General features: G+C 21.9%; 1 protein-coding gene across 2 annotated transcripts in view; it reads left to right on the top strand.

The window, feature by feature from the left end:
• Positions 1-12,274, top strand: part of LOC122510379 (tachykinin-like peptides receptor 86C) — a gene marked incomplete at its 3' end in the record, with an annotated part of 114,050 nt that overhangs the window by 60,068 nt on the left and 41,708 nt on the right. For both annotated transcript variants that reach the window (XM_043624995.1, XM_043625003.1), the window contains 1 exon segment: positions 8,748-8,961. In XM_043624995.1, the coding sequence (XP_043480930.1) occupies positions 8,748-8,961 (214 nt within the window).

The following is a 12,274-nucleotide window of genomic DNA, read 5'->3' on the forward strand; positions in this document are numbered from 1 at the left end:
GGAAATACAAAATACAATTAATACAATTAATTTTTAATTTTACTAAAATTCAACTATTAAATTGAAAAATGTTTGATTGAGTTTAAAAAAGAATTTTTTTAAACATTTTGCTTTAGAATTAATTTTTGCAATAAAAAAAAAAAATATCGAAACTTTTTTTTCGCTTCTAAATGGAAACATTTCGTCCAGTTTGTTAAATTATTTGCCAGCGTATTCTGATTTAATTAAATTAAGTTGAATTAGGTAAATTAATTTCCGATACAATTTGAAATGGTATTATGGGTAAGATCTTGACAAAGGCAAACATGCAGTTGGATTAACATATTTAGTTACTTAGATTGTGGTTGGCGCAACATTATTATTTCTAGTAATTAAAAATTGAGAAAAAAAAAATTTTTATCGATATATTACCTACTCTATATTATTTTACTTACTAAACAAAATTATAATTTATCCTCTTTGCTTATTGAAAAATAAAATAATATATTTCTAGTCTAAAAGACATTAATATTATAAATATTATTTAATCAATAGCTTCGTATTTTATCATAATTTATTATTTACCTATTATCTTTATAAATCCTTGCATTATTTTAGAATTAAAAATTTCCAATTAAAATAAAATTTTATATTTATTTTTTTTTTATTTCTTTTGTGTTCTCTCTCATTTATAAATTTATAATACGCAGTGATGTATTGTAACAATTTTGCTTTAAAAAAAAATTGAATAAAAACTCACGCTATTGAAAAATTCTCGTATCTTTTCCCCAAAGATTAATAAAAATCGTCAAATTTGTATTCGTTTTTCTATATAAGCGTTTCAACAATATACAGAATAAAATTTTATTTATTTTTCCTCTTTCATCCATAAGAATTGAATATAATATAGGATCAATAAAGAATTTTCTTCGGAGAGATGCATATTGAAGTCAATTAATTTATAATTTCACATTCAAGAGTTTTCAAATTAAAAATGAAAAATTAATAATACAAGGGAAGTTATTTCGCTGAAATTATGAACATAATTTTTTTCCTGGATGAAATCTTATTATTTCAAAACTCAAAGTAACATTTCTATGCTAATTAATACCAAGAGAATTTATTCTTATAAACAATTTCTTTCAAGTTAAAAATAAATTTTTTTTTCATTTTCCTACAATTATGGGACTATTTTTTTTTTGGAGATTTTAATGCAGTCGACTGTTGATAAATTTAATCTCAAAGGGGAGATCAAAAAACTCAAAATTATCGAGGGTTTTACATCCAGAAAAAAAATTTGACTAGACTTTTTATTTGTTTCAAATAAATTTTATTTGGTTTAGGTTAAATTTTATTTAAATCGAATAAAAATTTTATTTAAAAAAAAGTAATTAATTTAGTTGGCTTAGAGACAAATATTTTATTTAACTCAAATAAATTATATTTGGTATAAATAATATTTTTAGTTCGGCTTTTTTTTGGTAGTTGGATTACCACCGAAGATAATTTGCATTATTAAAAAAGCCCCTTTTAAATTAACAATAGAAAAAAAAGTTTCCTTTAAATGGACAATTAAAAAAAAAGTTTCATTTACGTTAACAATGGAAAAAAATTCTCTTTTAAATTAAGAACTGAAAGAGAGTTTCTTTTAAATTAACAAATGAAAAAAAATTTTTATATGAACAATTTTCAAATTAGAAATTGAAAGAGAAATTTCTTCTTATAGTAACAATTTTCAAATTGTAAATGTTTTTTCCCTTATTTTTTTGCACACTTGTGACAAAAAAAATCAGAAATGTTTTTCTTTTATGAACATATGAAACTGGCCATACTACAATATTTTTATAATGCCCCTGTGGACAATTTTCAACGCATTTTATTTAAGTATTATATAGATACACTGCCACAGTGTAAAACGTGTGAGAAATACCGAAAGCTTTCCTCGAATAATGTCAAGTACACTGTACGTCCAATTACTTTGGCTCACATAAATTGCTTTTCTTGCGAATGCCGTTATATTCGTTTCAATTTTGCTTTGAAAACGAGTGCGCATTCCGAAAATATTGCTAAAACTATTTTCATTGCAATAGGAACAATTTACAAGCAATTTACACTCAATTTGCAATAAATATAGATGTGTAATAATTGCAAAAATTTGCATGTTGCGTCATGTATTTTATCATTTTTTTTTTACTTTACTATAGTTGTTCGTGAATGTTGTACGCAATATTAGAGAAATTCTGATATGAAAATTAATTACTCAAGACTAATGTTGGTGAAAAAATTTTTTTTTGCTTAAATAAAAGAAAAACTAATTGTCAGTGATTATTGTCACTGATTATTTTAGTAGAAACTAGAAAAAATATGTTTTGGTATAAAAAATATATTTTGATGTAAAGAAAATGTTTTTTCGTATAAAAAATAAATTTTGATGTAAAAGAAATGTTTTTTCGTATAAAAAATAAATTTTAATGTAAAAAATTCCTTTCGGTATAAAAGATACGTTTTAACATAAAAAATATGTTTCGATATAAAAAAACATATATTATATGATAATGATGAATATATTAGAAATACCAAAAAATACAGTCTTGTAAAAACTACCATACAGTGCCTGTGAGTACGTATATATATAACAATTTCATGAATTTCCCGAATCCCATATGAGATATAGAGAGGCAAATTTTTTAAATTTTATGTCTCACAGGTGACATAAAATTCTTTCTTCGAGTCCAATCGATCAACCTAAACTATTTTTAGTGTTTTAAATTCTCTTGTAGAAAATTTTATTTTTACTGTTCTCTGAATAATTTCAAAACTTGAATTTTACCAAGGCAGCAGTTACTTTCCACTGTGAATCCTTTAAATAAAATTATAATTTAATATTGAATTACTTGTGAAAATAAAATAATAAAGATTTTAAATGATTCAAGATACACAATATAAAATTTCAATTGAATTTCAAATGAAATATGATATTTATAATAATTTAATATCAAATAAACAATTAATAATTAAAATAATTGAAAGTTACAAAATAATTTAAATTAAAATAATAATTTAAATAATTAACAATCACACAATATTTAAAAATTTTAATAATTGAAAATCACAGAATGAATAAAATATAAAATTTAAATCAAAATCAAATAATAATTCAAAAAATTCAAAATCAAATAGACAATTAATAATTAAAATAATTTAAAATCAAATAATAATAATTGAAACAATTGAAAATCACACAATGAGTAAAAATTAAACTAAATCAAAATCAAATAATTGGAATAATTGAAAAACACTGAATATACTAATAAATATAATTAAAAAACAAATAATAATTTTTTCTCACATATATAATTTTCGACAGAGTGATAAATTCTGCTTCATATATAATAATTGAAATAATTGAAAATCACTCAATAAATAAAATTTAAATAATTGAAAATTTTAAATAATTGATTATACTGATCAGTGAAATTTTAAATTCGTTTAAAAACTTTTCTAATTTTTTTTTAACTAATATCAATTTTCTTAAATAAAAATTTGTAATATTTATGATTTTTTTTATCAAATGACAAATCTTACAAATAAACATTCGGAAATATAAAAAAAATTCAGCGATATTAAAATTCTGTTAAATTAAATTTCTGATAAATTTAAATTCGATTAAATTATGTTCCTTTTAAATTAAAAATCAGTTGAATAGAAATTTTTTAATATAAGAACTCTAATTTAAAAGGAAAATATAATTTTGTGCGATCTAAGAAAGCATGAAGATATATATATATATATATATATATATATATATATATATATATTTATTAAGAGAATATTTTATTAAGTCAATATTTTATTATGTGAATATTTTATCAAGCCACCATTTTATTACCTAAGTAAATATTTTATTAATAAAATATGCTTGTTTGAAACATTATTCTTATAAATATTTTATTAATTATGATATTTAAAATATCTATATTAAATATTTAAATATTATTTAAATATTTTTCAACTCGAAATTGAACAATTCGTCGTAATTAAAATTCTCATTAATATAATTCTATCCAATGATTTTTCAAACAAAAAATTAAAATATTAAAAAATGAAATTAAACAAATTTTTTTTTTACATTTTTCAAATGTACATGCGAATAATTATGGAATAATTAGAATAAAGAAACAAATGGAATAATTAATATTAATATTCCAGTTATTTGTTTAATATTTATAATTTTATATCTAGTAAAATTTTTTTTTTTTTTTTTGAATTAAAGAAGGCATTTTTAAACGAGTTTTAATTTGAAATGCAGCATTTTGATTTATATAGTACAGCTTTGAGAAGTTATCGAACCTTTGATGGAGGGCTTAGTGAAGTAAAAATTCTCTTAATATAAAAATCTTTACAATTCAAGTTAAACTTTTATTAGATATCGAACAGGGAAAGTGGATAATGCGAGCATTCATTGGGAACGAAGGTTGCTATTTAAATTCCGTCTGCGACTGAAAGCGCGCAACATTGGAAATTTATTGTTCGTGTGACAATCATCCGAGGAGAGTCGAAGTTAAAGTTTTTAAGAAACGACAGTTTATGAATATTGATTTAAATTTGTATGTGAAACAAAAATTTTCTAAACAAAAAATTTCCTAAAAGAAAAATTTGTAAAGTAAAAACTTTTCTGAAAAGAAAAATTTAGAAAATAAAATTTTTTAAAGAAATAAATATTTTTATATATAAACAATTTTGTAAAAGTAAGAATTTTGTAGAACCATTTTTTAGCAACAATTTTCTAGAAACAATAATTTGAAAAAAGAAAAACTTGAAATTATTAAATAATTAATTTGTAAAACAAAAGTTTTTAATACAAAAAAGTTTATAAGAACAAGAGATTTTCGAGAGAAAAATTTTGTAAAGACTAAAATTTAAAGAAAGGAATTTCACACAACACGTTAAGTAGTGGGAGAAATAAACTTTTTTTCCTTCGACACAATGATGTCTGATCGAAAATAAAGCTATACTACTTAATTTCGGTAACATATTGACCTGAATTCTAAATTAATGAACTGTATTTCAGTTTTTTTTTAAATCATTAATTAGTTCTTTAATTGAAATTTAAAAAATTAATTATAATCCAATGCAATGTGGGTTAAATTTTTAATACCTGTCAGTCTAAACTTATTTTAGAAGACTTTGATTATTCGGACGAGAATTCAAATAATTGAAAGCGAACTTATATTGAAAGTTCGTGATTTTGTATCAATATTTGCTCTTCTCGCCCTCTCTAAAAAAATTTTTTTCACAGATCATTCCGATTTGATTCAAATTCATCCTATCTGATAAAAATAACCTTTCCTCGCAAAATTTTTGTAAAAAAAAATGAAAAGAATCAAATGAATATAAAATAGAAAATAAAATAATAAATAATAAGAAATTAAATAAAATTATAATAAATTAATTGAAAACATAAATAAAATAAATATGAAAAAAATAAATATAATATATTGATTTATTTATATTTTTAAGTCGTTTTTTTTAGTGACGTCTAGATTGCAAAAAAGTGTGAGGATTCCTCGCCAACTATTTTTTTCATCGAAAAAAAGAACCTGCTCGTCAGGGAGAAAACGAATTATATTAAAGTGACAGTAATGGGTTTTTGAATGAGTTTATTTTACAATTTTTTTTTTTTTATAATTTTTTGTTAGGGATTTTCACAAAAACCCTAATAAAAACTGTTGCGTGAGTTGACGTAATTATTTTTTAAACTACCTGACATGACGGAGGATTGAACACTCATTTTCAAAAGTCTTGCAATTCTTTTCACGTTTAGTGACAAAATAGTAAATAAGGGTGTGTACAAGAAGAAAAAGAGTTTTTAAAGTGATAATTAAAATGCTTAACTTTAGATTGAAAATGTTTAGAGTGTAATAGGAGAACCTGGAACTTGACTGGTAGTTCGGCAGTCAGCCAAGTTTCTAACAATAGTACACAATACTGCATTGTCGGGAATAATTTTCTTAAAGACGAGAAGAATACCTTTTCTGCAAATAAGTCCTTTAGAGTTTATACGACTTTTAACATTCGTCAATGTTGTGTTAGTTGTGTCAAAAAAAAAAAAAAAAAAATTCAAAAGAGTAAAAATGAGAAAGTGCAAAAACACAAATCGAAATTGTCCTCTTGAAAGTTGAGAGTCAACTTTTGGTAATTAATGAGCACTGGTTATGACAGACGTAACGTGGTACTTAATTAATTACGATAAAAAGGGCGCAGCTGAATTTCAGATTTATTTTCAAGTTATTTATATGAAATTAATCGTTAAATTTTGTTTAATTTTGCACAAATTAAATTCTTGTTCTTGACTATGAAATAAAGTAGTTTCCATAGAAAAAACCATATAATTTCAAAAATTTTTTAAAAATCTCATTAAAATTTCAATTATCTTTAAGAATAATAAAATTCTTTTTCGAAATTCAATTATTTTTAAAAAAATTTAATAAAATTCTTGGCAAAGTTTCAATTATTTTCAAAAATTTCCCTCATTTCAATTATTTTTAATATCTACTATTTTAATACAATTTTCCAAAAGAATTCAATTATTTAAACAAAATTTTAATAAAAATTTCACAGGATTTCAATTACTTAACAATTTTTTTATAAATTTCTTTGCACCAATTCAGTTATTTAGAGAAATGAAAAAAATTGTTCTAAAAAATTAAATAATTTCGAAAAATTTAAATAAAATTCTTTTCAAAATTCTATTATTTAAAAAATTTTTGACAAAATTCTTTACAAGATTTAGTTAATAAAATTTTTCTATACAATTCAATTATTTTCAATACAATTCTTCTTAAGAATTAAAAAATAAAAAAATAAAAATAAAATTCTTCGAAGGAATTCAATTATTTAAGAAATTTTAATAATATATTCTTCCCAAGAATGCAATTCTTTTCAAAAATAAAAATTTTCACAAGAATTAAATAATTTTAAATAAATTTAATAAAATTCTTCGCAAGAAATCAATTATTTTCATAAATAACAAAATTTGTCTCAAGAATTCAATTATTTAAAAAAATTTTGATAAAATGCTTTATAAATTTGAAAAATTATAATAAAATTGATCATAGAATACAATTAGTTTCGTAAAATATATTATTGTCAAAAATGTTTGTATATATATCTTCGAGACAATTTAATTATTTTCTTAAAAAATAAAATTCTTCGAAGCAATTCAATTATTTAAGAAATTTCAATAAAATTCTTCCCAAGAATCCAATTCTTTTCAAAAATAAAAATTTTCACAAGAATTCAATAATTTAAAAAAAAATCTTCATCAGATGTCAATTATTTTCAATATTTTTAATGAAATTTCTCGATGGAATTTAATTATTTTCAAAAAGTTTGAAGAAATCCTGAAAAATTAAATTATTTAAAAAAATTTGAATAAAATTCTTCACAAGAAATTAATTATTTTCATAAATAATAATATTTTTCTCCGTAATTCAATTATTTATACAAATAGAATTCTTCACAGGAATTCAATTCTTTAAAAAAATTTTTAATAAAATTTGTTGTAAGAATTCAATTTTTTTCATAAATAACAAAACTTATCGCAGAATTTCAATTATTTTTTATCCAATTTTAAATAAAATTATAGAAAATTGCAATTATTATTAAAAATTTTATTAAAACTTGAGGAAATAATTCAATTTAAGAAACATTTAATTATTCAATAAAACAATAAAATTCGTTGCAATAATTCAAATATTTTCATAAATAACATTCAATTCGTCGCAGAAAATGAATTATTTTCAAAAATTTTTAAGTAATTTTGCAAAAGAATTCAATTAGCTTGATAAACAACAAAATCACATAAATTCTTCCTATAAAATCAATTATTCTAAGGAATTTTAATAAAAAATTTTTTAAATTCTTCTCAAGAAGTCAATTATTTTCAAAAATTGTTTTCAAAAATTATTATTTAAATTCTTCTCAGGAATTCAATTATTTTTAAAAAATTTAATAAAATTCTTCAAAAAGTTTTCAATTATTTTCAAAAATTGCTATAAAAAATTCTTTAATATAATAAATTTCATTAAAATTTTAATTAAATTCCTTAAAAGTAATTAAATATTTTTAAAAGTTGTTAATACAATTGTTCGTAAAAATTAAATTTTAAGAAATATTCAATATTATTTATTTTTGTATTTAAATAATTGATTTCTCGTAGAATTAAATTATTGTTTTTCGTACTTTTAACTAACAATTCTGTAGAATTTAATTTTTTTTGAAAAAGTTTAATTGAATAATAATTGATGTTATTGATTTAAAGTAGAATTTTAATTAAAAATTCTAGAAAATGTTAATTGAATTGAAATTTTGAATTTGTTTTGAATTTGAAATTTTTTAACATCTTAATTCCAATGAAAAAAAAATGATTAAATATTTATTTTAAATAAAACTATTGATGTTTTCGAATAATTTTACTTTTGAAGAAATTTGTAAATAAATGTAATAGAACATTTTTTTGGAATATCTAATAATTTTTGGAGTGAATAAAAATATTCTTCAGGGTCAGGGAAAAAGTCAAAATTTTGTCTGGAAATTAAGGAAAAATAAAATTAAATTTTTGTGTCAACCCTGATAAAGAAAAGGTAATTTTGATAATACAATTAATTTAGAATATATAAAAGTAATTTAGAGAATAAAATTAATTTTATTTTTAAATAAAAAATTTGAATTTAATAATTTTTTTATGGTAATAATTATTGTTTTAGCACACAGACGAATGCGAACGGTGACAAACTATTTTCTGGTGAATTTGTCAGTAGCGGATCTAATGATGTCGGTCCTCAACTGCGTTTTCAATTTCATCTTCATGTTGAATTCGGACTGGCCTTTTGGAAGTGTCTACTGCACCATCAGCAATTTTGTCGCCAACGTAACAGTTGCTTCCAGTGTCTTCACCCTTGTCGTAACGTCATTTGATCGGTGAGTCATTTTTCTTCTCTTCTACAATAAAAATTAAATTTTGTTTGTGAAAATATGCAAATGTGAAAATATATATTTATTAAAACATTTATGAATATTAAAACTGTCTCTCTGTATACTCTCAAAATTTAAATTAGTAAAAATGTTTATTAATTTGAAATTTTGAATTAGTTAGAAGTAGAATTTGAATTAGACTCTTTGCTTTTGAATTAGTAAATTTTGCTAATAAATTAGTAGAAACTGCTATTTATTAGTAAAATTTACTTTTAAGTCAAAAAGGAAAAGTAATCAAATTCGAAAATTGAGTACTAATTTAAATTTAAAGAGTATGAAGACAGTTTTGTTTGAATTTGACTTCTAAGAGAATATTACACAAGGGGTTACGCTCCATTACCAATCAATGGTGTATATCCCCTTATAGAATCCAAACCCTCAATTAAACGACAGACATGACGTCGCCAATTCTCATCGTCAATGCTCTCTCAGGTTGATTATTATTGACACAAGTTGCATAATGCTTTTGTTTGTACAGAATATCCAGGCTGGTTATAGTTTGTACTATATAAGGAATGTTATAGCTAAAATTTCGGTTCAGTGGGTCAAGATTCTAAAGAAAGACTGTAAATAACAATAAATTTATTAATTTGCATAATTATAGGGTTTATTTTTGTGCAAACAACAGAGTTGATATAGGTCAGAGAAATCGGGGGAGAGGAAGGAGAATTTAATATTTATAGAAAGTTACTGGTAATTTATAAGTTTTTTATTTCAATATTATTTTAACATTTCTATTATGATTAGAGTCTAATAATAAGCTTTGTTGCAATTTATTTACGCATTTGACAAAAAAATTGCAACAAAGCTTATTTTTAGTCTCTAAAAATATTAAAATATTATTAAAATAAAAAACTTGCAGAATTTCCAGGGGGTACTTCCATGGAACTTTATTTGGAAAAACCAGTTCTTTAATATAAAAAAAGCTCTAAATTGAGGAAAAAAGCCCAATTTTGATAATCGACTCAAAAAATTGTTAAATAAAATTTTTAAGACCAGCTTTCGTTTTTCAAGATAAACATTTTTTCCGAATCGAAAATTAATTCTAAAAAAAGTAACGAGTACCTCCGTGTTTCGGAAAAAAAGCTCTTCTTTAATAAAAAAAAAAGCTGCAATTTGATGAAAAAAACCCAAATTTGATATTCGACTCCAAAAATTGTGAAAATAAATTAATAAATTGTCAAGACCGGCGTCGTTTATGAAAAAACAAATTTTTTCTGAATCGAAAATAAATTCTAAAAAAGTTCTGAGTACCTCCGTCTTTGGGAAAAAGCTTTTCTTAAACAAAAAAAGACCCAAATTAAGGGCAAAAAGCCCCATTTTGATAATCGACTCAAAAATTTTTTTTTTAAATTGTTAAGACCAGCTTTTGTTTTTTAAGAAACAAATTTTTTCTGAATCGGAAATAAATTCGAAAAAAGTTTTGAGTGTTAAGGAAGAAGCTCTTTTCTAATAAAAAAAGCTCAAATTTTATATTCGACTCCAAAAATTGTGAAAATAAATTTACAAGACTAGCGTCGTTTTTCATGATAAAAATTTTTTCCTAATCGAAAATAAATTCTAAAAAGAGTTCTGTGTACCTCCGTGTTTTGGAAAAAGCTCTTCTTTAATAAAAAAGCTCCAAATTGAGGTGAATGAGACCAATTTTGATAATCGACTCAAAGAATTGTTAAAAAAAATTGTTAAGACCAGTTTTTGTTTTTTAAGAAACAAATTTTTTCTGAATCGGAAATAAATTCTAAAAAAGTTTTGAGTGTTTAGGAAAAAGCTCTTCTCTAATAAAAAAAAGCTCGAATTTGATGAAGAAAAGCTCAAATTTGACTTAAAAAGAAGAATTTAATATTGACATGGTTGTCACAGAGCCTGAAAATCCTGGGAAACCTGGAAAAGATATAGAAAATCTAAAAAAGTATAGAAATGGAAAAAATTTCTGGAATTTTGCCTGTTTTTAAACGTTTTTATTAATTGGGAATTACATTAATTTTGATGACTAAGATAATTATTAGAATTATTCTAGTAATAGTTTGGGACCATTAAACAATTTTGTACTAACAATTGTTAGTAAACAGAAGATAAAGTTCACTCAAAAAATAATTTTTCATCTTCTGCTGATTATCGGCTGTGGTTACTTTTTATTAATTGTGAATTAAATTAATTTTAATGACACAGATATTAATTGGTATTTTTTTTTTTTTTTTTTGCTATAGTTTAGGAACAGTAAATAATTTTAATTAAAAAAAATATCTGGAATTTTGCCTGTTAAAGATTTTTAAGAAATCTTTAACTTAAAATTAAAAAAATGTATTTATCTCATTGACATATAAGAATCTCTAAAGAAGAAACATTTTTGGTTTGTAATTTTTATTAAGATTTTGGTATTTGGATGTTTAAAAAAATTTTCATAGCTGAAGATGCGTTATTGGGCCAGAAATTTTTTTAATTTTGGACTGGAATGTCATTAGTATTGACTAGGAAAATCTGGGAAAAAGCCTCGAATTTTATTTTTATCATTTTGTGGCAACCACGTATGTACAGAAATATACCCAAAATACATCAAGAAGAATAAATTAAATTTTGTAACTTTAGATTCATTTTATTATTCACAGTGTAAATTTATAAAAGTAAAATGATGAAAATTCTCTTTTTTTGAGTTTCATGAATTTTCATAAAGAAAATATATATTAAATATATCAGAGAGACGTAAAATTTTAAGTTTCCGGAGATAACCACTTAAATGTAAGTGTGAACAATAAAAGTTTTATTCTATATTTTTTTTTTCTGGAAATTGATGCGTTTATATACTTTATTCCCTTACTATTCAATTCATAGAAAGGATTTTTCAATAAACGACTTGTTATATTCTTCGATTGTACATCCTGTTCTCTGTAATATTTGTCCATAGATTGTACTTCCTGTATTTGTATTTTTATTACCTCTATAAAATACATTTCGATTCATTGTTGAAACATAAGTTTCCGACTTGAGTACAATATTCTCAAACATTGATTTTGTTTCTAATATTTTTCTTTCATAAATTAATTTTCAAAATTACCTTTTTCAAAAGTATCGTTTTGCTTTTTTTGTAATAAAAATTTCCTTTTTGATTTTAAATTTTAACATTATTATTATATTCATATTATTATTGTCATATTCTTTATTTTATTTTTTATTGAGATTAGTTAGGTCTTAATTTGAAATAAAATTCTTAAAAAAATTTTAGAGAAGAAATTTTAAGAAATTTTAAGAAATTTTATTATTT

This window comes from Leptopilina heterotoma, unplaced genomic scaffold (assembly GCF_015476425.1).
Source record: "Leptopilina heterotoma isolate Lh14 unplaced genomic scaffold, ASM1547642v1 Lhet_120, whole genome shotgun sequence".
Lineage (NCBI taxonomy): Eukaryota > Metazoa > Arthropoda > Insecta > Hymenoptera > Figitidae > Leptopilina > Leptopilina heterotoma.